This window comes from Zophobas morio, unplaced genomic scaffold, assembly GCF_036711695.1.
Source record: "Zophobas morio isolate AGI-343-1 ecotype UQ-CSIRO unplaced genomic scaffold, CSIRO_AGI_Zmor_V1 ptg000006l, whole genome shotgun sequence".
Lineage (NCBI taxonomy): Eukaryota > Metazoa > Arthropoda > Insecta > Coleoptera > Tenebrionidae > Zophobas > Zophobas morio.
Genome location: NW_026972111.1, coordinates 15,516,325 through 15,542,518, shown reverse-complemented (window position 1 = coordinate 15,542,518; position 26,194 = coordinate 15,516,325). Strand labels below are relative to the sequence as shown.

Sequence of the window (26,194 nt, the reverse complement as noted above, 5' to 3'; positions counted from 1 at the left end):
TGTTCCCTTAAAGCTATTTCTTGTGGATACCGTTTTTTTTTATGAATAAACTTTATTAATACAACTAGATTCGACATATTCAAGAAAATGTACTTTTCAAAAGTAATTGCATAAATAGAACTGTTCACACAGTTATAATACCGAACGTTTAATAGTCATAAAAATGTACTTTAACCAATAAAAACTTCCTGTTTATAATAACGGGACAGGTATCTCATATAGTTTCATTTTCTTTTTCAACATTTTCTTCTATCCAAAAGCAGCGCCAACTTGATGAATTTTTCAGCTGAACATCCGTTACATAGTTCTAATAAAATTTATACAATAGTATGATAATTTAGAATATTATTTATGATTATTGTTAATCTTTAAGTGAATTTAGAATTAATTTATGTACATGATCTCTACATGGGCGATGATGTTATTTAAATCCAACAGACCCAGAAGGCCTATATAGGACAACTAATAAAAAAAGAAAATTAGGGAGTAGGTAATTATATAATAATAAATTGTAATCAGAACTATTAGCTATTTAAATAAATATTCAATTTAAATTACATTTTTACACTGTTTTTGAAACAATCTTAGGTTACACCCAAAAAAGTCATGCTCGCAAATAGCTTTATGATGCAACAACGGGAGAAGGATAATGATAATTTGTTATTGTTGTAATCACCTGATATTACACTAATTAAACTCGGTGAGGAGGAATGTGGCGTCGAATGCGATTAATTTTTGTTTAAACTGCCCTCTTTTAAAATTGCTAACTAATTAGCCGTACCCTTAATTTTAACATTAAACAATAAGCGTCTCAAAATTGCGCTTTTCCTGAACCGCTACCCTAAATCGAGGGTTTAAATTTTGCTACACATGCATGGTTGCCTATATAATTAAATAATTTTTCTTATTTTTCAAATGCGATTAACGCAAGCTAAATAAGCACATAACTAATGAGAAATTATTTAATAATAATAGAAAAACGTTAACTGATTGATTATGATTTAAAATTAAGATAATTTGAATCTTAGGCAGAAAATGCACTTATTTCTACGAAACGCTTATATTTGAAAGTTACTTCTCCATAAATCGTTGGAAAAAATATGCCAACTAGAGTTTGAGGAATACGGGTGAATATATTTATGCATGGATTCACCATGTTTAAAAAAATAATGTCATTGCTCGCAAGTAGACCACATGGTATATTTGTTCGGATGAGTGCGGTGACTTCCGATGTGACGCAAAAGAAACTCTCTTTTCAAAAATAGACACCGGCCGGTTCGTCAGTTCACTTTTGCCACAGTACAAACATAATTTGGTTGTAGTGTAGTTCTGTGTGTTCCTTAACAGCTGTCATGGCTTATAGTTGGGACAACAGAGTTAGTTTTGTGGTAAAATATTTATATGGTGGGTAATTTAAGCTGCGTTCATAACAAGAAAATCACATTTTCTAATCTCAGCTTTTTGTTTTACACCGTTACTTCCGCGTCAGGAATAGAGTTGTCACTATTCATAAATTAGAGCGTATTTTCAAACCTACGGACTCGTGTTTTTGGTCAAAAATAGAATCAATACATATGTATTATTTTAGGTAATTTATATTATTCACTCTTTACACTCGAATTAAAGTATGAAGCGATAAACTATTAATAAAGCATTACTAACTGGACTTATTATTTTTATTCTGTTATTCTGATCAGTTTATTTATGCGAACAAATGTGAATCGATTGGTTCTTTTACAAAGTAATTGATGAGTGTTGATGAGTTACATTTTGGATTCCAGCGAAGTTTATACAAACACATTTGTCAGTTAAAAATTACCCAAATGCCCAAAAAACATGTTCTGTTATTAATTAAAAAAACTTGATTTTTTTTTATCGTCAAGTGTCGATGCACTTACCTGGAACAATAACATTATAAAAACGCTTATTATTTTCAGCACCATTGCCAAAGTTGCGAAGGCTCGGCTTCTAACAATTATTAACTCAGCTAAAAGGCCAGCTGTTTCTGTCGTGGTTATATAAAAATAGATTAACAAGATACACGACCTATTGTTGGTGCTAAAGGACTCACTTTTGTGCAGAAATAAACCGCAAGCATAAACAGATCTGAAAAGTTCTAAAAAAACATCCTATGCATAAGTATAAACCAGGGATGATGTAAGAATGAAAAAGTTGTGTAACAATTTACTCAGAACAAGATTCCAGAATAAGTAATAATATTGACTGAGCTTTTTTCTTGTAACTTTGGATTTGCGTTTAGTGCAGCTGAAAAAATGAACTATTTGTGCTCGCATATGATCAAATTATAAAATGAATTCAAAACTGCAGCCACCATTCATGTTGTTTCATCTTATTCGTCACTTACTCAAAATATCATTTATGACTATCGTTCCTTTCCGACAGTTTCATAAAATAAAGTTTATTATTTTAAAATGGGTAGTATAGACTTATTTACTGTAAAAAGCTCAAATTAGACAATCTATGAGAATCGTAAAACCTGTCTACACTTAAGTAATACGTTTAATTAATGAAGTTGTCATATATATGCCTTTGCTTCTTTTATTAGTACTTAATACGATTAGATAAATTTAGTTGAAGCTCTATTTTTGTCAAAATCATCCTAAATTAACAACGTCATGATTAAGGTCACTAAACTTAACAAACTTAGCTCTTATTAATATCAGCACTCTGATTTGATACTACATTTTAATGATCTAGAAAATATAACTGGTCGCCGCAGATTGATATTACGTTACACATATCTTGTTTACTTCAAATGCCTTGATCACTTAGAACATGTATTACTTTCTCGTTTAAGAATCCTGCACACAAAGATCTAAGCATTGTTTCAGGAAATATAATGAATAATACCATTTCCATGTTTTCTTAGAGTACCGCAATCCATAGAATAAGAAAATGTAGATTTCTCGTTTTCAATTCTCTGTCCTGTAGATCATCGTGAAAATGGCTAACCACGTCATCGCAAAATTTTATTAAATAATCTCTAAATACAAAACAGAGAATCCCTTTACATGTGGTTTAACAATACACTGCTATTTTCAAATTTATACACACATTACATACATTAAGTATACCACATTACGAATTTCGTGACTTTTTTTCACTGTTACTAACAATCATTTAAGAATTACAAAACATTAACTTAAATTTATTTATTCGTCCTTTGTTAGTGGTAAGTACATTTTACTGGAAAATGTGTCTTTGTGTGATATTCCTAGAATTTCAATAAAATGCTTTCATGTTTTAGAATTATGCACACAAGATGTCAAGCAAAAAATGAATCAATAATTTTTTAGCGAAAAATTCGTTTTTCTTGCGTTTCAATAACATTTTATTATTTGTTTATACAAGATGTCTTATAAAATTAATGGATGAACGAATTTATTTTATCTATTTTCTCTGAAATAACTCGTCCAATTTCTCATTCAAAATATAACCGTATTAAATGTACATTTAAAGTGAGATTCATTTAACAATAATTCCTGATGACGTCACCTTTTTTGGGAGAGGAAGATAAAATAATTTTGGTTTTACAGCTACATTTTTTATATATTTTTTGAGAGATTAAAACAAAATTAGGTTTAACAAACCAAACTTTTTTACGCCAGTCTTCAAAATTTTTAATTTCAGATACCGACAATAACGGTTATTTGGATGAGCGCGATTTTGCCTGTCTCGCATTGCGCGCCACCATAATAGAAGGAAAAGGAGAATTTAGCTTTTCACGTCTTCAAGAATATCAACATATCATGTTGAGCCTTTGGGAAGAAATCGCTGAATTAGCCGATTTCAATAAGGTTTGACCTATAGGTAGTCTGCCAGCTTCTCTCATATACATAGAAAAAGCTAATAACCGCTCTGTTTTATGCACAGATTTCCACAAACACTCGCTCACTAAGTAGGTTTAGAGTAGGGAGCTCGTATAGGTAGAAAATCTCTTGCTTTTCTCTTTTTAGTATAGAGTGATTCTTGGTTTAGATCCGGACCAAAAACACACAATAATGTAAATTTTCTGTCCTGTTTCTCACACAGGAGCTATTGCAGGACGGCAAGATTACCACCGACGAGTTCAAACAAGCCGTGCAACAGTGTTGCATGGGTAGAAGGTACGAGGACTTCCCCCAGGCCATGAAAATGTTCATCGATTCAAATTTCAAGATGGTAGATTTAAACGACGATGGAGTTATCGGAGCGGACGAATATAGATTCAACTGTGTTACGAAATTTGCTATAGATGACATAGAAGTGGTCGATGAAGCTTTCAACAACTTATTAAGCGTAAGTTATTTTGCGCTGACTCGGTTAATGTTTTTCATAATGTGGTATTTACAGGACGATGATAGGCGAAGAGGTGGGTTGACTCTGTCGCGTTACCAAGAATTGTACGCGCAGTTTCTTGGAAATCCTGATGACAACTGTCCTGCCGTGTATCTATTTGGGCCATTATCTGAATTTTCACTTTAAGGAGAACAGTCGAAGTCTGATACTAATTAAGTGTTATGTTAATTTTGTCATGTTATTGTTTTTGTTGCATTTTTTAACTTAAATAAATGAGTTTTTGCACAAACATTTATAGATCAACGATACTTCTTTTTAAATTTTATCTTCTATGGGCGTACAAAATGCGGAGTAAACTTCCATCCAAAACGCTTTATTTTATCCGTTAGTTTTCGTCTTTGTTGTAAAAATGAAGATCATAAAATGTAACAACAGATAAAAATATGGTAAACATTTGATGGTTACCTTAATTGAGCATTTTCAACATATCAAGACAATGTTTTCACAGAATTTCTGTTTTGTTTTGCATACCTATCTTTACGAAATCCTTTTTTCCATTACTTAAGTTAATTTAATAATAAGTTTAGCAGGAACATTATTTGCTAGCCACCTTTAATTCCTTATTATGTAAATGAAAATATGTAAAAGAGGTAACACACAGAATTTCCTATATTTTGTTGGTTTTTCCAATTTTTGCGCCCGCCGCCTCAACTTTTAAAGAGCCCCGCAAAACCACAACTTTACACTTTTTTCTAAAAACACCAAGTTTGGCTTCAGATATCCAATAAGTTTACCATCAGTGGTAAAAAAACAATTGAAGATGAGCTACCTCAAGCGAAAATATAAGTATGTACAGAGATCGCAAGGATTTTGTTTACACCTACTATATGCACGCTACTATATAATATGCATTTAGTAGCAGAGCAGAAGTGACGCGAAAAAATCTTATGAATATGGTAAAAGTAATTTTCAAGTTTTGTGTATAGAAGAAAAAGCAATTAAAATTACAGACATGGATTTTTTGAAGATTTCTTTCATATAATTTTTTTGTCAGATAAGAACACAATTGCACTTTAGAAGGAAAGTTTGAAGCGTCCAAATTGGAACATTGGTTCTACTTTCAAAATTTGTGAAGTGCTTACTTTCGTAAAATCCTTTCCTCTGTATTTTTAAAATTATATTTTAAGGTGCACTTTTATCAAGAAGGTTTCGTTTACGACTTAAGTTAAAAGAAAACGTTTTACCTAGATATTTTCATGTTCAAGATTTTAAAGATAAAGCACCACTTAAAATTGTTAATCCGGAACGAACAATTAATAAACAAAATATCAAAATTCAAAATTTAATAGCCACTAAAAAAGAATTATTAGCGGAAATCAATTGTTTAGGAAAGTACTAGCAAAATTTGTTGCAACAGAAAGAAGACGAAATTTGTTGTTTAAAAGAAAAAATTAATGACAAACTGGTGATTGCAGATAAATTTGGAGTGAACAAACAAGTAATTATAAATGCAATGTCCATTAAATTTTCTTGTGGTTCTTCAGGCTATGAATCTTTATTAAAATTAAACTATTTATTGTCATCTTAGCGTACATTACGTCGGAAAATAGAGCATATCAAATTCTACCCAGGTATATCACACCGAATTTTTTATTAATTAAATTTAAAAGTTAAAGATTTTAAAGACTATGAAAAAGACTGTCATTTATATTTAGATGAAACGGCTTTAACGCCTGGAAAGCAAAACTGCACCGCTTCCTCTACCATACTAGGATACGAAATCCTGGAAATCTTTCCAGCGATAGCCACTCATTCATTAGTTATCATAATAAGTGGAATATTGCGGCGATGGAAACAAGTAATTTCGTATCACTTTACAGGAAATTCAACAAGTGGACCGTCATTGGGAGATCATATTAAAGAATTAATAATTTTAGCCACAAAAACGAATCTAAATATTGTAAATATTACGACAGTTATGGGTGCATTCCGGAAGAGTTTGTTAATAAATATGCATTACCAAGTAATAAGGTTAACATTAAATACATTGGAATTTCAAGAAAATTTCAAATTAAATTTAGCACCAAAATTAAGTAGTGATTTGTACAATCTGAGCCAATTTAACAAAATGAAAGTTTCTTTGGCATGTAATTTAATAAATTTTGAAGTAAGTGCGGAGCTCGAATTTTTGTGTAACACAAACGTAGCTATTGTTGGCCGTGATGCTTATACTACTGCTTGGTTTATCGAAATTTTAAGTAAATGATTCCGCATCATGTCGTCCGGATGTTACATTTCGGCTTTTAGCAGATCTAATTTAGGTGAATACAAAAATACTTTGAAATTTTTGCAAGAAACTATTGTTTTATTTAAAAATATCAATATTGGGATGGGGGGCTATTGGAAACCAGTACAAACAGGTTTAATTTTGTCAACAAAAACTATTTTAGATCGTCAGGAATACTTTTTAAACGTTACAGGTTATAAATTTGTGTGTACGTCAAGATTTTCACAAGATGCGTTAGAAAACATTTTTAGTTAAATAAGACTGAGATAAGAAATACCAAATGCACTTCAGTTTAGGTCACTTCTTAAAAATTTATGTGTAATTCAATGGTTCAAAAGTACCTACAGTAGGGAAAGTTATACAGTATGAAATGATCAAAATTTATTAGGTATAATTGATTTACTTGCCTACCTAAGGGCTAGAACAGTAATATACAACCAATCATTTTATATTGTGGCACAAAATTATTTGTATAATGTTGCTGGCTATATTTTGGCAACAATTATTATTATTATTATTATTATTATTATTATTGATGTCATAGAGCAGAGGTAAGAGCCTATTATGCTCGACTCGAGGAACCCTGTACTGGGAGCTGAAATTCACTACCATCTCTATTAAGGGGGTGCTCAAACGACGGCTGGAACATCAATATATTTATATATACTTTTTTTTTTTTAAAGATCAGTCAGGTGGTTATAAAGTTTATTTTTAAAGGAGGCAGTGCTACTTGATTCGATGAGATCTGAATCCAAACTGTTCCATACGTTGAAAACTCTGTTCGATAAGAAATTTTGACGCCACCTGGTCTTGTATTTTTGGTGATGCAACTTCATTGAGTGGCCGCGAAGATGAGAGGCAGCAGATAATTCAAAAATATTTGAAAGATCAATACCAAATTGGTGCGTAAGAATGTTGTAGGTGCACACAAGATCATTAATGATACGACGCTTTTCCAAAGAAGGAAGTTTAAGTAAAGAAAGTCTAACATCGTAAGGTTTATCCTTTAAAGTTTGCACAGTTTTTAAATAACGACGTTGCACTTTTTCTAGTAATTCTTTGTTTCCAATTAAGCTCGGTGACCAGACTACACTTGCATACTCTAAAATGGGACGTATGTAGGAGACAAGTAAAGTTTTGGATAATTCTTCCGTTGGACTTACAAATGCTTTTTGTATTAGATACTTGACTGTATTGGCTTTTTTAACTACAAGGTTGACATGTTCGGAGAAGGATAAATTGTTGTCTAATAGTACGCCTAGGTCCTTGATCTGATTAACGGGTTGTAAGACATGGTTATCAAGAGTGTACGGTATGTTTGGGTTATCTTTGCCCAGACGGAAAACGACACATTTTTTGTTGTTCAAGGGCATTAACCAAGTGGACGTCCAGTTCTGAGCTGTAAGCAAATCGCTTTGAATTATTTGGGAGGATGTTAATGGGTTGTTAAACAGTCTGCCGTCATCGGCGTAAAAAGCATGAGGTGATTTTAACAAAGACAGAAGGTCGGATATGTACACAAGAAACAGTATCGGGCCCAACACCGATCCTTGAGGGACACCTGAAAGCACTTCCCGGTTGGATGAATAACAAGAACCCACTCTTACTCTAAAGCTACGTCCTCTCAGAAAAGCTTGAATCCACTGGAGTAAGAGACCTCTGATTCCGACATTATCTAACTTTCGTAACAGCCGACGATGAGGAACGCGATCAAAAGCCTTTTCAAAATCTAAGTAAATAATATCGACCGGTTTATTTTGATCCAAAGATATCGTCCACGTGTTAAGGCACTGAAGCAAGCAAGTAACGGTAGATCTTCCAGGTAGGAACCCATGTTGGTTAGCAGAAAGTATGCTTTGATCGTTTAAAAATCGAAACATTTGATTCCATATGATTCTCTCCATAACTTTGCTGCATATGGAAGTAAGGCTGATAGGTCTATAATTTTCAGCTTTCGTTTTATCGCCTTTCTTATATATGGGTGTGATTAGTGCTTGGAGCCATATAGGGGGAAGAACTGAGTTCTGAAACGAAAGAGTCATAATGTGGGATAAAGGACCAGCAATCCAACTAGCACATTTTTTGAGTATAAGAGGAGATAAACCATCAGGTCCTGGCGAAGTTTTTTCAGACATTATTTGTATAATGTTGCTGGCTATATTTTGGCAACAATTAGACGAAATTTAAAGAGTGTTAATTGTCTACAGGCAATTATTACCAAAAAATTTTCTAGGCCTTACACGAAATTCGTTTGTTTAAGAGAATTTAAAGTTAATTCCTTAACATATCCAAGAGAACTTCTATTTAATTTGCATTTAACTATGGAAAAAATTTTTGAAAATTTGAAGAAGGTAATTCCTTATATTTACGCTAAATGTTAATAGACGACAAAGCATCGAGGAACTCCAAGGAAGAATATTAAATGTGATTGCTGATATTCCTCCTAATATTCTAACAAATTAATTTGAAAAATTTGTGCAACGTATTTACTATTTCCAGGAAGTAAATGGAGAAGGTTTCGAAAATTTGTTATAAAATTGTTGTTTTTTAAATGTTAATTTGATCTTTTTTCAATTATGTGATTTATTTAAATTTTTTAAAGCTTTCATAACAGTGTATTCACTATTTACAATCATTAAATCGGCGTATTGTTATTTCTAGAATATGTTGTAAATTAGTTGAAAACGGCATTTAAAACAATTCGTTATGCTGCACCTTTTTTTCAGTTTATGTACCCTCAGTTCTATCATTTTCGGGCACTAGTATAATTGTTGAGTAAAGTGCCCTCCGCCAACTATGACAAGTGATAGTATTGCTAGCTACGATTTTCTGATTTTCAGTATGTTTAGTTTGATAATAATTTGACAATTTATTTTACCATTTTGGGAAAAAATAAAATAATGCATGTGTTACATTTCTGTATTCAGAAAAAAAATCACTACTTAAAAACGGAACATTTGACTACTAGTGGTATTTAAAGAAAATCAAGTTAGCCCTGCATCTCAAATGAAGTATGAAATTTGGAAAAACTGCAGACAACAGAATCTAGGCCAGCCCAAATTTCAAAAAGATTCAATAAACCTTCTCGCGATATCCAACTGCTTTCATATCTTTACCTACCCTGTGTACAAAAAAGCTTTAGATATGTAAGCAACTTCCCAGATGTGGAAATTACTTTGAAAATTCTATTAACTAAACCAATTTCAAACGCATCGGTCAGTTAATCATCTCAAAAGAGTAAAAATATCTATAAAAAATCCAATGTCAGAGAAAGACTAAAATAATATTAATTTCATAGATAACGAAGTTTACTTAAAATTATTGATTACGATAAGAAAGTTAACAAGTTTTGTTTTTAAAAAAACAAAAAAAAAATTTAACCCGATATAAATGTTTATCATAGGTATATTTTTTTAATACTGAATATTTTCCTTAACTGTTGAGTATTTTGTTTATGCATCCGAAAATATTATCAGTTGTAATTATTGCATTAAAATAATAATATTTTTATCACTACAAATTATCATGTGCCAGTCCTTTGAATTATGCAATAAGTTAGCTATATAAGTTACATACCGCAGAAACAATATTGTTATTTTCAACAGAGGACACAATGTGGTTACGGTTAATGCTTGTTCTCGTGCTTTTAAATTATGTGCGTACTTCACAAAATGTTCAGGTGTCTACACCTATCGGTGAAATTTTAGGAACAACTTTAACGACGCGTTTGGGTAAAACTATTTATGCCTTCAGAGGAATTCGTTATGCGAAACCACCAGTAAACGAACTCCGATTTAAAGTAAGTATTTATCAGTTTTTGTTTAGTGCATAAACATACAAAAAAACGCAACACGTTTTTAAAACTGCAGCCCCCACAACCTGCTGAACCCTGGTCCGGAACCTACAATGCCACGAGTGATGGACCGATGTGCCCACAACCTGGAATTACCCCCATTTCAGAGGATTGCTTATTTCTCAATGTTTATACAACCAAGGTGCTCTTCTAATTATTATATTACGTAAACAAAATTTGTGCTATCGTATCCATCAAAAAAGTGATGAGGTATTTCAGATACCGTGATTTATGAATTCACTCCTTTTTTTGACCTTCAATTTTTAGAAAGAAAAAACAGAATATTCCAATAAAATTTTACAAGTTAACTTTGAAACTACAAACCCAAATCGAAATCTTGCATTTTTTTTTTTCATTTTTTAAGATAGTTGTAAAAAACTCATCTGTTCTTCCCTTCTAAAACCTTGTAGACGTCATGTCAAAATATTGCTAAATCTTTCTTGAAATTTAGGATGTAAAGTGACAAAGCCTCTTTATTTGTGGTTTAATATCGTATCGTATTTTTAATTTTACATATACAATACAGGTTATCGCAAAAACAAAATTTATAAAAGCAAAATTTTACATTTGGCTTAGTAAAAATGCAAAAAAGGTTTTTTGTTAATTGAGGTAAAAACAAATACACAGATTTAATTATTATAAATTAACGATTAGAATGTATTTGTTCGTCTTCTCCATAAAGTTAAACACGTTATATATATTTTTTTTAAAGAATTATTTTATTAATTTTGTTATGTAAAGTAATTCAATCAAAAATGGTTTATCTAATTTTCTCAAAATACTCATAAAAAAAATTAAGAAACTAGACACTTTTGATTGTGCCTTAGGGGCACATTTTTTGCAAGTACTAAAGTCACATTTTTGACAAAGTGTCGTAGGATGATTATATTGTTTCTATTAATATTTTAATTCTTAAGACGACACAAAAGTACCAAAGAAGCTAACAATAAGTTAATAAAGAAAAGACGTTTTCCGTGTTTAGACTTTTTTGAAAAGATATATCTCCAATGTACACCTGTTGTCTCCCGATTTTTTTTTTTTTTTGTTTCCTGAAGATGATAAAAATATATAAATATTATGTCTGATGATAAAATATACAAATGCAGAGGCAGTAAAGATTTGTATTTAATCCAAGCTCTTAGTAGTAATTTTTATTGAAGTAAGACGCAAAATTTTTAGAAAGATTTTTTAATATTCTAGTTTATGTGATCAGTTGATTTGTTAAATTGAACATTATTATTTTAAATCAACAGCTCCCTACTAAAGGGAATAATCCCAAACGTCCAATTATTATATCTTTACATCCTGGAGGATTTTATAGTAGTACTGGTCGTAGCAACTGGGTAGGACCACACTACTTCATGGATCAAGATATAATTTTGGTGACCTTAAATTATCGCATAGCTTCGCTGGGTTTCATTAGTGTTGGTAAAGAGGCGCCTGGAAACAATGGATTGAGAGATCAAGTAATGGTTATGAAGTGGGTCCGCAATAATATAGCATCATTTGGTGGAGATCCAAATTCTGTTACACTCTATGGGTATAGTGCAGGTGCTTGGAGTATCACTCTCCATATGGTTTCTCCAATGTCTCGTGGCCTATTCCACAAAGCTATTATTAGTAGCGGATCTGCATTAGGACATTGGCCATTGCCCACAAATCAGTTGGATTTAGCTAAAAAGCAGGCCAGAATTGTAGGATGTCCAGATACCAATGCAACAGTAGTAATAGACTGCCTAAGTAAAACATCTGCAGAAGAATTAGGAAACTCCCTTTCTCAATTAGCCGTAAGCAAAAACTTTGCATAATTTAAAAACACAGTTGTTGATACATGCTTTAGGAATTTGGTTTCGATCCGATACTCATTTGGTCACCAGTTATTGAAGAAGATTTTGGTCAAGAACAATTTCTTGCTGATGATCCAGTTAAACTAATTAAAAGCGGAAATTTCGAACAAATTCCTATCATAGCAGGAATTACTAAAGATGAGTTTGCTCAAAGAGTTTTTCGTAAGCTACTAAATTCCTTAATATCTCTTTTGAACTCTCACATTTAAATATTTTCAGCTGTGTTATCCAACGCTACTTTATTGGAAAAACTCAACAACGATTTTGAAGCATACGCACCAATTATGTTTATTTACGAAAGAGGAACTAATAAATCAAAAGAAGTCAGTAGAAGTGTACGGCAGTTTTATTTTGGTAACAATCCAATAACTAACGCATCACTACAAAATTTAGGAAACGTACGTACTTAATTCACTGAAAATAAAACTTCTTCAGTACATTCAAAAATTGTAGGCATATTCTGATTCTATTGTTGGGTTTCCAGTTAATAGAGTTGTTGATTTAATTTGTGAACACAGTAACAAACCTGTATATTATTACGAATTTACCTATCAAGGACGGTATAGTTTCTTTTATCTTCCAAACTCCGACGGAACTATCCCATATGGTATGCCCAAGGTGGAAATTGAGAAACATATGTCATATTTTTATTTAAGGTGTGGCTCATCATGATGACTTAATTTACTTGTTCTACATTTCTCCAATGTTTCCATTTTTTAATGCTAGCTTTCCAGAAAGTAAAATGGTACAGACATTATCCTCTCTCTGGGCTAATTTTGCTACTGCAAGGTAAATTCTAAATAGAGTAAATTTAATTTCAACGATGTTTCTAATCCTTAATGTTTTTTATAACAGTAATCCCACTGACTGCGGTCTTAAAAAAAACATTTACGAAATCGAATGGACACCGTATGACACAACCACAAAAAAGTACCTGGAAATTGGAGAAAAACTCACTCTTAAAGAAAAATTGTTCGAGGATAGATACTCACTTTGGAGAAATTTATATCCACTTTCTTTTTAGTTATAGATTTTCTAATGTTTGGATATAACAAAATGGCAAATGTTGAAAATAAAATATGACGTCAAAAACAATGGAAGTTCTTTACTTTAATTATCCGGTCCTTTTTTATCTTTTCAATCAATTTATACACGTTCTTGCAACTAAAAAATACTGTACTTGGCAGTATAATTTTGAAATTAATTAGAAATTGGGCAAAGATTTCGACATCTACTAGTGTATATGTGGGAAGAAATGTTTGACATAATTTATTATTTCTTTGATTTCCATCAAAAACTCGATGATATTTCGCAGAATTATTAAATTCGTCCTTATAGTTAGGTTTGATTTTAGTTTTTTTTTTACAGACGACGAAAAATAATTAATGTTATATAGATTTATTTGTGGTTCAGGGGCGGCGAAAATTTCGTCTAAATAATTTCTATTAAATTTTCTATATTATTATATACAAAGTTCTTTTTAATGTGACGCCTTGAATAATAGTTTTACTTCCCGAGCGTAAGCGAAGGACGTATTGTAATCGAGTCCGTCTACTTTTACGTTTTCTCGACCTTTCATGGCCCCTACAGGACGAAGAAATAGGTCTCCCGTTTCCGTCTGTCTGTCTGTCCGTCTGTCCGCCTGTTGTAATAAATGGTTTTATATTGTATAAAATAACATAGTCCTACTGTCCTACACATGTAGTTTATGATTCCGAATTGAGTATTTATCCGAAACGCCCAGATTTTTGGAAAAAAAATCAAAATTATAAAACAACATTTTGCAATTTAATTTTGAATCTGCTAAACCGAATGCTTTGAAATCTTGCAGATGTTCTAAGGTTATAAAGAGGATAATAAATTTTTAGTCAAAATATATTTACTTATCCCCTCCAAAAAATGGATGACGTCAGCTCAAAAGTTTGCCCAATAAATCTTATCTAAAATGTACAAAATATGTACTTGTAATTTATCATTTCATTCATATTTTTTATCACGCTTTTATTAGCTTGGGTTGTATGTATCTATGTATGTATGTAACGGAATCTTTGAGCTTAATTTTCATCGGTTTCTAAAAGTCTGATCATCTTGAAACTTTGCACACGTCTCAAGGATCGATGACAATGCAATAATTTGATAACAGTTTCCCATTATCCTTATTAGGAGCGCCAGGATTTATAAATTCTTTTATGGATCCTGTGTAGTGGAGTAAAAGAGATAAAGCTAGCGCGCGATCTGCGCATGCCTGTAGTATCTGGTTTACTCTTCGTTGTAATTATAGTCATGATTAAAATACAAATAACCAGGGGCGGACTGGCACTTTAAAAGTGGCCCGGGCAAAAGATTTAACCGGCCCTGGAGGCGACCCTCATTTACTACTTATAGTAAATTTTTTCTATGATATTTTGTAAAATCAACAATTTTACATTTATCTATTAATTAATAAGGTTAAAATAACTAATTTTATTTAGAAATACGCTCAGGAAGTAAAAAGTTGTAGCAATTTTATTTTTTATATGCATTATACCTATATTATACAGATTATTTTAATAATTTGGCCATAACGGCACTTTGACCCGACAGTGTATCTATAACAATATTACAGTCAATGTCATCTAACATGATACTTTCAACAAACATCATTTTAAATGCTTCCAAATGATCATCCGTCAAACTATTTCGTAATCTATTTTTGACAATTTTAAGCTTTGAAAAACTCCTTTCACAACCACCAGACGAAATAGATAGAGTTAACAAAAATTTATACACAAGAAAAATATTTTCATAAGCACTTGAATAAAGATTGTGTTTCATTAAAAATGTATAACAACACAAAGCACACTGTTTGCAGGATTTGCAGGATTTTTGGTTACCACAATCGTCACTAAAAGTTGACTCTTCGGATACTGTTTGTTTTAATTGATCCCATTTTGCAGCAAAATCTAAAAGTTCTTCTCGTATTTGAGACGGTGTAATTTCGGCATTAAATTTTATTAAAATATTGCATAGTGGAACAAATAAATCTGAATTTAGAGTTTCAGAACTTTTATTGTTGAATTTTCGGGGATTAAATACAGCAAGCATAGTATAATTTTTTTCGTTTTTGGTAAATCTTGTACTAAAACTTTGCCCAATAACGTCCATAACTACATTGTATACATCAATTTTATATTTTTCATAGGGGTTATCAATACAATAGTCTGAAGTTTTTTCACCCGACAACATTTTTTTTTTTTTAATTCGCAGAATATCTAATTGCGAATTGATTATTACCGTAGACGCGTCGTTTTCTTTTCCCAATTCATTATTTGCCCATTCTACAAATTTATCTGTTGTTAACTTTAAATGATCAAAATCTCTGGAGATTGCAGTTAAAGAATTTTTTGTTTCAGTAATCATTGTTTGCGCTGTAATTAGGTCTAGTCCAGATGTTTGTAAATATTTTGATGTAGGTGAAGTATGCTGAAAAATTCTCAAATACATATTGGCGGTTAAAATGGTTTCATATTTTGAAAGTGAATTTAAGTAGGAAATTGCTTTATATCGTGTGTCAGAATTTAAAATTTCTGATTTTGATATACCTTCAAGAAGCTCTATAATTGTAACAAAAAGGGTATTACTTGTGTCATCATAACTTCCAAAAATTTTTAACACTGCATTAAATTTAGAATCCCATCTTGTTTCTCCTATTGTACTTAAAACTTTTCGAGAAGACTCTTTCCAAATGTCCATTCTAGTGTGAGATTCTTTAAAGAAAACAGCAATACCATTTAACAAACAAAATAAAGATGTACACTGATGTGGTTTTTGTGTAATATCTGTTATTACTAAGTTTAAAATATGAGCATAGCACCAAAGATGTATGTGTTCAGGATTAGAAGTAACCATCCAAGAACTAAAACCATTATATTGCCCTTGCATATTTGCAGCACCATCGGTGCTACTACCTACACAATATTTTAAATTGATATTATTGTCGGCCAACACTTTTGCTATTAACTCATAAAGAGCTTGGCCTTTTGTAGAACTTGTACTTTTTAATGCAAGCAATGTTTCATGCACAGATTCATCATCTACATATCTAATAATAATAGAAGTTTGATCTGTCACTGTAATGTCTTGTGTTGTATCAATTTGAATTGAATACATTCCGATATTGGTAATTTTTTCTGAAATCTTACGCGTTATTAAATTTTTGATAATATCTGCAATGGAATTTATAGTTGTTTTGGACAAAAAAGACACAATATTACCCCTACCTTTCTTGCCACGTGTATATCGCTTTTGCTTTTATAAAATAACACGATTAATATGTGAATTTAATAAGGGGTTACATTTTTTTAGCAGTAAAGTAAGTTCCAAAAAATTACCATGATTTTTTTGAATTGGCCAAAGAAAGAATATCCTCATTTCTGTGACCTCAGTAGGCAATACCACATTTACCAATTACTTTTATTACTTCTATAATTCGCAGTAAAATATCTATTCTATTCTGAACTTGACTTAAACGAATATTTTCTTGTTTTGGAACGTAAGACAGTATATTTAATTTTTTCAATTGCATCAAATGTGCTTCAGCAGAACTTTTGTGACTGACTTTTTTCATGCTCATCCACTCTACTGTAAATATATTTAGGATGAATACTTTTTACACCACTTTTAAATATACTAGATTCTTTGCTGTAAACCATACAAACTGTACAAAATAAAGTTTTTGAGTGTTCATTATAAGTTAACCAAGTACGCCGCACCCCACTTTTCCTGCGAAACAGTGTAATCGGATTGAATAGTAAGTCTTTTACATCACATGGTTGAATTTGATGAAATTTAAAAAAGCTATCAATGTCACTTGTTGCTGGTATAGAAAAAAATTTATTGCTTTCGACGGGTGGCAGAAACTCTTGTTCTGATACTTTTTGTTGTGAAGAAACATCTTCCAGAATCGTTGAAGTAGTAGGTTGCTTCAATCCAAGTTCCACCGCTTCAACAGGTTCAATAGGAGTAGTGCTTGTAGATTGTGCAGGTTGACTGTCACCTTTAACATTTTCTTTACGCAATTTAATAAATGAAGACAAGGGCCTGTAAAACTTGGATTGTTTCTCCAAAGCTTTTTTTTTCTTTTCGAGTAATTTTTCCGCACCGCCTTTAACCGCTTTTCTTTTAACACCCTTCCCACTTGTGCTTGGTTTGTCCATTTCGACAAACTAGTTTTGAAAAAGCCATAATGCAAATACTATTTTTACAGATAAAAAATAGTAATTTACTTTACAGTAATAATTATAAATTGTCACTTAATGGAAACCTCACGATCTACGTACACCCTCAATGGTTAAGCATAGACATAAGACTGATTCTTAGAGAAAGATAAGTTTTCGATTAGGCCGATTGTATATTTTGTTAAGCATTAATTAAAAGAGTGTGAAAATAGTACGTGCTTAATTGCCTAAACGTGCCTATTGCATTTCATGTTTTGTTAATGTTATTTAAACTCGATACATAATGTATCACGATGTATCATATTTCGTCGGCGGTGGCGCCAACATTGTTAAACAAAATTTAAAAGTTTGACTTTGAGAAATTATTGATATTGTCTATTCAGCGTAACCGGCCTACCGGCCCATCAGTTCGACGGCCCACCGGGCGAATGCCCGGTAGCCCGCCTGGCCAGTCCGCCCCTGCAAATAACGGATATTAAATGAAAAAAACAAGAACGGACTTTTAATTAACTAAACGTGTGCAAAAATGGCTGATCGCATCTTAATTGTGTCAGTATATACCACGGTTATCTCTCTCCGCCGATCTATACCGATTATCTCTGTTTCAAGGACAATTTCTGCATAGCTTTGGTTTTACAGTCGGTAAAGAAGGAATTAATTATAATTAAAACATATCTAATCATGAATTCTCACCAACTTAAATAAAGATAACAAATTTTGATTCAGAAATACAAACATGGAGGAAAATTAACTATTTGGGGGGTAAAACTAACCACAATGATGAATTGTATCCCGTTGGTCCGTGAGGGCGATTGATTTCGAACTAATTCCCGTTGATCGATCATACGGAGACCACTGAGTGGTTCTTTCTAGAAAAATCTAAATAAGTAATTAATTCCCCAATTTATGAATTTGTCGCAGACTAAAAAATGAAAAATAAATAATAGTTTAAAAAACTAAAAAAACACGCTTTTATTGCTAATCGAACTAAAAACTAGAAAATAATTTTTAATGACAGAGTTTAATATTACAGTAGTAGAAGATCAAACAATCAATCATAATAAATCACCTCAAATTAAAATTATAATAAAATTTACGTTATTAACAGAATAATTCAATTCAGAGTAAAAAGCGTGGGGTGCTTGATATTTTAAATATTACAATCATTCTATTGGCAACTATCTATGAGAGGATAGTTATGAACCGCAGTAAAATGCACCCCACGCTTTTTACTCTGAATTGAATTATTCTGTTAATAACTTAAATTTTATTATAATTTTAATTTGAGGTGATTTATTATGATTGATTGTTTGATCTTCTACTACTGTAATATTAAACTCTGTCATTAAAAATTATTTTCTAGTTTTTAGTTCGATTAGCAATAAAAGCGTGTTTTTTTAGTTTTTTAAACTATTATTTATTGGATTTGGATATACTGGATGACTCAAAAAAATTAATGAATGCGTGAATTTATTTTATTGATTTAAGCAGGAACTACAAAACCGAATGCTCTGAAATCTTGGAAATGTTTTAAATTTATCATAAGCATGGTAAATGTTTGATCAAAATGTATTTGCTCATCCCCCCTTAAAAATTGATGACGCCACCACAAAATTTTGCTGAATCAATCCTACCTAAAATGTACAAAATATGATGAGTTTCTTCTTGTTATTTATCATTCCATTCATATTTTATGGATTTGCATATACCGGGTGACTCAAAAAAATCAATGAATGCGTGAATGTATTTAATTAATTTAATCAAGATCTATAAAACCGCTTTGAAATTTTGGAGATGTTTCAAACTTATCATAAACATGGTAATTTTTTTTATCAAAATGTATGTGCTCATCCCCTCTAAAAAACTGATGACGCCACCTCAAAATTTTGCTCAAAAAATCCTATTTTAAACGTGTAAAGTATGATGACTCTATACTTGTGATATCACTGAATTAAAATTTTTTTATTTAGATTTTTTATTAGATTTGCTTATTATTGCTTGTTATTCATCTTTGCTTTTATATTTTTTATTGATCAAATTAAGAAGAACACATTTTGTCGATTGTAACTTACTAGTTAATTGTTTTGATCCTCTGTTTTGAGGGAACGAACTCATTCAAGTCAAACTAATTTCTACGTGACATTCTCCCGATGTAAAAACAAACACTTTCAAGTTGTTTTTCTTATCGAGGATAAACTAAGGACATACAGTATTGGAGTCCATTGCTTAATTTGGTACTTTCAAATTTTCTCGATATTTCATAAGGCCCTAGCAAGGGGGAGGCTAGGCGATGCTCCTTTAGATCTAGACAAGTTATAATTAACCAAATGTGAATTACAGCATCCAGAAACCAAATAAAATGTAGAGTTTTATTCAATAAACGGAAGTCAAAGCAATAAGAAAGTCTGGACCGTCGGCATTGTCATCCGGTTATTGCAATTCGTAGAAAACATGTTTTAGTTTAATTTGTGTTTCACCGTCACGTCTACCGGTTGATAAGTGTTATGGCTATTTGTCTTAAATTACAAGTACTATACAGGGTGTTCATTTTATCTGTTCACGCCTGACAATTTTTGCATAGGCAACATATTATACACCCCAGAGACGACTTCGTCTAATTTATTTATTTATTTTTTTTAATAAACAATCATAGCAATCACAGAAAAAAATGACAAAGATGTCAATGCAAAATATTGACAAAATTGAGAAAATTAATACTCAAAAAACATAATAGGCATGCAGTCGTCACGTTTCCGACAGCGAGGGAAGTAGTGTCTAAACTTTTTAGACCATTTTTTTTATATTATGAGTGAGAGAAACGCTATTTTATATTATAAGCCAGTGAGAACCTAAGACCACGAGTGATTTTGCGTTTTAAACGACGTTTTATGCTACTGTAGACAGTAGTAGATTTTACATAAAATTAAAAATAAGGTGAATCCAGTGACAGCTCGTGACCTCAAATTTCGGTGAGGCAACCCTTATGACGTAAACATGGTTAAATATAAGTTTTTTTTTATATCTGTAAATTACTCTACTCTCTCGGTTGAAAGTGATACCTGAATATCCGCGATTCAAAAAATTTCCACTTCCATTTTGCCCACACTTGCCGACTTACTTAGGAAGTTTGGAATAATTGTCAGTTGGTATTATACGCCAATATTAGATGAAAATTTATTGAATCACGAATTCGGCGTTTTTTATAGGAAATTTGAACATAAAAAACTATTGACAAAAATGTACCACATAATCAACTGTCCGGCAAGAACCATCGTGGAGGTGTGGAGTTTTCTTGCCAGGAAAGAAGGATAGGGCAGAATAGGAAACAGCAATGATAAGTAGTGGAAAGTTTAAAACAAAGATAAATAAAAAATATCTTACAGTAACATGAGGTTTCGAACAATTGCTTCAAAATCATGGTAAATAATAAAAAAATATAAATAATGTAAACAATAACAATACTTATGGATTTTGAACAATGCTTCAAAACCTTTAAAACAAAAATATAAAATCAAAAACATGAATTCTGAACAAAAAAAAAACTAAAACAATTGAACATGGCATGCATACCCATTTAATAGCTATTTACGATGTTAGACCGGTAGCAACATTTTTATGGCCGCGCCAAAACTTTACAGGGTGAGCCGTAGTCGAGATCTGTATGTTTGGTAACACCATAAAAATGCTACCGGTCGTATATTGTATAAAATTTTTTAGGATACTACAACAGTTTCAAAAATTCATGAAAATAGTTATTTTTGTATTAAGTATTTAATCGTTTTTTTTTGTAGATTTCGTACACGAAATCCAAACAACGTTTTTCTACAACTGCTGCTATCTAAGAGGTCCACATCTGACTTGTTTATTCATAAATAAAAAAATCCTAAACGGTTTGCGCATTTTGTCACATATATTTTGAGTACTTTATCGGGGCCCAAACGATGGCTTTTGGCTCTAGTAATAGCGATGATGTACCACTTGATGTGGAAACCGCTGCCGCTGCAGCAATTTCGAATCTCCTGCCCAGCAAATCGAAAGAAATGTATGAGAAGAATTCCGTGAATGGTGTACTAAGATTATTATTAATATTAAAAGTATCAGAAAATGTACTACTAGCAAATTCAGAAGAAAAATCTAGAAATGTAAAACCACTAACGTTCTGGAATGCATTTTCCATGCTGAAACCCACATTAAATGTCAAGGAAAACATTGACTTTACTTTAAGTTAAATAAAGTAACCTATAAATCAATAATTCGCATACGACCGAATTTGTGGTAAACTAAAAAAAAATGTCAGACTAATCATTATTGATTGGTTTGTCCGATAAGAGGATCCAAATTTGATAATTACTGTGAAATGATGATGGACAATTTTGTTTGTATTCGACGTCAGGGGCCTGTTGCACAATTAAAATAATTTTACAAGTTGCAAAATACAATTTACAAGTTACAAAATATTTGAACTAGTAATTCGTATTGCACAATCTAAAAATAATTACTTGTAAATTGAGCGACAATTCTACAAGTAGTTAAAACAATATATTAGTAAAGGTTGTGACTGTCAGAGAATTTGTCAAATAGTTTTTAAGTTTTGTCAAAATGGGCAAGCGCGATGAACAAAGAAAATTAAAAAAAAAAACAAAAAAAAAACGTGGGGGAAGTGGGCGACTCTATAAAAAAACTTTTCTATTTCGTTAGGAATATTTTCTGGCCATCTAACAATTCGATTTAAAAGAACATTATTCACTACATTCACTACTCTTTGAACAGTACGGCAAACAGTGCTCTTGTCAACTCCATGTGCATCACCGACTATGTGGTATTGGGCGCCACATCCAAGCCAGTGTAAAGCTACAGATAACTGTTGCTTTGGGGTTAAAGCACCACTTTTACTAGTATTATGCAGGAGTAGAGGCCCTATTTCATTTAGAAGCAAATCCAATTTTTCTGCGGACATTCTAAATCTTTCCGTATGTTCTACACTTGTTTAAAAATTGAAATTGATCCTCGGACGAAATATTTTTCTTCTCCGGTTTACCTGCCACCTATTTGGTTCTTCATCTTCACTAGACGAGTCAAATAACAAGTGTCGCAACATATTTTTATACTTGTAAACAAAATTATTGGAGACTACCGACTTGTAGAAATTTCATTACTGAAACGTCAAAATTTCTACAAACTAATGAAAATTATTTTATTTGTGCAACAAACACTTGTAAATTCGTAGAAATTATACTAATGGGTTTGAAAACTATTAGTTGTAACTTGTAAAAATTTATTAAATGATTGTGCAACAAAATTCCACAAATTACAATTTACAAGACTAATATTATTAGACTTGTAAGTATTGTGCAACAGGCCCCTGGGGCCTGTTGCACAATTGAAATAATTTTACAAGTTACAAAATACAATTCACAAGTTACAAAATATTAGAACTAGTAATTCGTATTGCACAATCTAAAAATAATTACTTGTAAATTGAGCGACAATTCTACAAGTAGTTAAAACAATATATTAGTAAAGGTTGTGACTGTCAGAGAATTTGTCAAATAGTTTTTAAGTTTTGTCAAAATGGGCAAGCGCGACGAACAAAGAAAATTAAAAATGTCTGTTTTGGCAAGAATTAAAGACGACAAAGGTATTTTATTCGGTGCATTTAGCCAACATGTGACCAAAATAGCAAAAATTGAAAGGTGGAAATTAATTTATAATCATGCCCAGTCTCTAGGATTAGTGCCACCAACAAAAGACTGGACATATGTCCGCGATGTTTGGTGGCCTAATGTGAAAAAAGCCACAATGGTAAGCATTTAAGACTTTGACAAGTGTATTGATTACTATTATTATTTACAAAAACTATACACACACTTTAATGTGATAATAATAGGAGAAAGTCGATAATTATAAAAAAACGGGAACTGGAGGCGGCCCGGAGAAAAAATTGACCGATGTCGATGAGGAGGTGCTCGATATCCTCGATAAAGAGTCACCTGCCATTCACGGGCTCGGGTTAGAACCCGAGCCAATGAGTGAAGATATAATTGAAATTCAAGGTAAGCAAATTTAGCTAAAAAGTGTAATAAAAAAATAGAAAATATGAATTCTGAACGATTTGTTATTGTAGTGTAATACTATTATAGTTAATTTCACATATTTTCCAGCTGAACAGGCACACGAAGTAGCAAATGAATTACATCCAGAAAGAGAATCAACAAGTGATTTAGTTTGTGAGTTAATTGATTATGTTCCATTCGTTTAATTAGTGCAAATAATAATTTATAGTGCCCGAAAAAAAGAAAAAGGAACAAAGAAAAGAAGAACAGAAACACATGTCCCCTAGAAGAACCATATTTAAACAAAGTAAATAGTACACAGCACGGTAATTAATAAACTATATTATTTTTTAAATTGGTTTCAGAAACTGCGACAGCCGGACATGAAACTAATAAAGAAAAAAAGGAAAAGCTGCAAATGGAACTATTGAAAGTTGAAATTTATAAAACCAGACTTGAAGCTCGGCAACTAGAAATTTCTTTGGGATTGCCAGAAAGTGAATTTACCAAGGACTTGCAAGCAAATGACACAGATTAATTTTAGTTTTCTATTATTCATGTATTAATAATTAGTTTTTGTTTTTTTTTTTCTTATTTCTTGTTACCATTTATTATAATCTTGTTTATTAAAAAGTTAATAAGTTCGTAAATTAATTGTTCATTAAGTTTAAAATTTGTTCTTGACGAAGAATGGCGGCTCTAATCGGTACTTCCCGCTCAGGATGATCTAGAACAATGTTCTCATCTTCTTGAAGAATTAGATTATTTTCGTTTAGAACTTCAACTTCATCATCATTTACACCAATACGTGCAAAATTGCAAAGCGTAGTGCAACATTTTACAATATTTGCTGCATATCTAGGTTCTACACGAAGATGGTGTAAGCATGGAAATTTTTCTTTCAAGATGCCCAGAGCTCCCTCTATGACCTGCCTAGTACCCTTGTGCCGTCTGTTGTACCTTTCTTCCAAAGGATTGTTTGGGTTGTTGTGTCTTGGCGGCATCAACCATTGTTTCAACGGATAGGCTGTGTCACCCAAAATTACAGCATTGGGAAATATATTTTGCCGTTCAAACCGTCTATACAAATTGCTGTTCCGCATAACTCTAGCATCATGAACACTTCCTGGCCAGTTTGCACTCACGTAGTAAAAAAATTTTGTTGCTCCACACACAAACATACAATTAATCGAATGGTCTCCCCATCGATCAACAAAAGCAGGTTCATTGTTTGTAGGTGCGTCAATAGGTATAAGCGAACCATCTACAACACCACAAACGTGGGGGAAGTGGGCGATTCTATAAAACTTTTCTATTTCGTTAGGAATATTTTCTGGCCATCTAACAATTCGATTTAAAAGAACATCATTCACTACATTCACTACTCTTTGAACAGTACGGCAAACAGTGCTCTTGTCAACTCCATGTGCATCACCGACTATGTGGTATTGGGCGCCACATCCAAGCCAGTGTAAAGCTACAAATAACTGTTGCTTTGGGGTTAAAGCACCACTTTTACTAGTATTATGCAGGAGTAGAGGCCCTATTTCATTTAGAAGCAAATCCAATTTTTCTGCGGACATTCTAAATCTTTCCGTATGTTCTACACTTGTTTGAAATTTGAAATTGATCCTCGGACGAAATATTTTTCTTCTCCGGTTTACCTGCCACCTATTTGGTTCTTCATCTTCACTAGACGAGTCAAATAACAAGTGTCGCAACATATTTTTATACTTATAAACAAAATTATTGGAGACTACCGACTTGTAGAAATTTCATTACTGAAACGTCAAAATTTCTACAAACTAATGAAAATTATTTTATTTGTGCAACAAACACTTGTAAATTCGTAGAAATTATACTAATGGGTTTGAAAACTATTAGTTGTAACTTGTAGAAATTTATTAAATGATTGTGCAACAAAATTCCACAAATTACAATTTACAAGACTAATATTATTAGACTTGTAAGTATTGTGCAACAGGCCCCAGTAGTGATTTTTTGTTTTGTATTTTGTTATATCTTGTATTCATGATGTCGCATATTCATCTAACTCAATCCTACTGGTGTGAAAAAGCGGATCTATTTGATGCTTGATCATACAACAACAGATAGAGACCCCTTAAAAGTAACAAACATGATTTTTTACAAACTAGAGACAAAAAATATTCAAGAAGAATAAAATTTTATATTGCGGAGTAAAATTACGGAGTGATCAATTAATTTAACAGTGTTTAAACAAACTGAATTGTTTTTAATAACTTCATGTTTGTAGGAAAACGGTTATCGCTTCAATTATGACATATTTATACTTATCCTATTTAAACAGTATAAATGCTTCAGTTTCAAAAGTCCCCCTTGCTCCACGTTGGCCACCAACGAGCGAATTTTGTGCAACTTTGCTGGCTCTAAAGCTTTGAATTTCTTTGGCCTGGGTCGTTGGCTCAGCAATAACCCCGGGAAGATCTGGAGCAGGTCTTGCCAGGAAAGGAGAGGGCTAGGATTTGTTAATGAGGGATAGAACGTTATATAGTACAATAAAATACAATACAGCTACAATACAGAATACAGTACAAATACAGATGTAGAAATACTACAGATACAGATTTAATACAGTTGCATACTGAGTACCCAAGCAC

At 32.0% G+C, this 26,194-nt stretch overlaps 3 protein-coding genes across 4 annotated transcripts; 2 read left to right on the top strand and 1 right to left on the bottom strand.

Moving 5' to 3' along the window:
- The first annotated feature begins 1,263 nt into the window (after positions 1-1,263).
- On the top strand, positions 1,264-4,545 carry LOC135123698 (sarcoplasmic calcium-binding protein, alpha chain). 2 transcript variants are annotated; one of them, XM_064048551.1, is made up of 4 exons: positions 1,264-1,404; positions 3,652-3,818; positions 4,066-4,299; positions 4,354-4,545. In XM_064048551.1, exons 1-4 carry the CDS (start codon positions 1,353-1,355, stop codon positions 4,483-4,485), a joined length of 585 nt encoding a protein of 194 aa, XP_063904621.1. In that variant the 5' UTR covers positions 1,264-1,352; the 3' UTR covers positions 4,486-4,545. The 2 variants fall into 2 exon arrangements, with proteins under 2 accessions (XP_063904621.1, XP_063904620.1); XM_064048550.1 differs by having other exon boundaries at positions 4,054-4,299.
- Positions 4,546-10,161: 5,616 nt separating this feature from the next.
- On the top strand, positions 10,162-13,364 carry LOC135123702 (juvenile hormone esterase-like). Its single transcript, XM_064048556.1, has 8 exons — positions 10,162-10,385; positions 10,456-10,581; positions 11,693-12,226; positions 12,280-12,448; positions 12,506-12,684; positions 12,740-12,893; positions 12,943-13,075; positions 13,142-13,364. Exons 1-8 carry the CDS (start codon positions 10,200-10,202, stop codon positions 13,308-13,310), a joined length of 1,650 nt encoding a protein of 549 aa, XP_063904626.1. The 5' UTR covers positions 10,162-10,199; the 3' UTR covers positions 13,311-13,364.
- Positions 13,365-24,205: 10,841 nt separating this feature from the next.
- Positions 24,206-25,138, bottom strand: LOC135123856 (putative nuclease HARBI1). The gene has a single exon (XM_064048733.1). The coding sequence runs from the start codon at positions 25,136-25,138 to the stop codon at positions 24,206-24,208; it is 933 nt and encodes a 310-aa protein (XP_063904803.1).
- Positions 25,139-26,194: the final 1,056 nt, after the last annotated feature.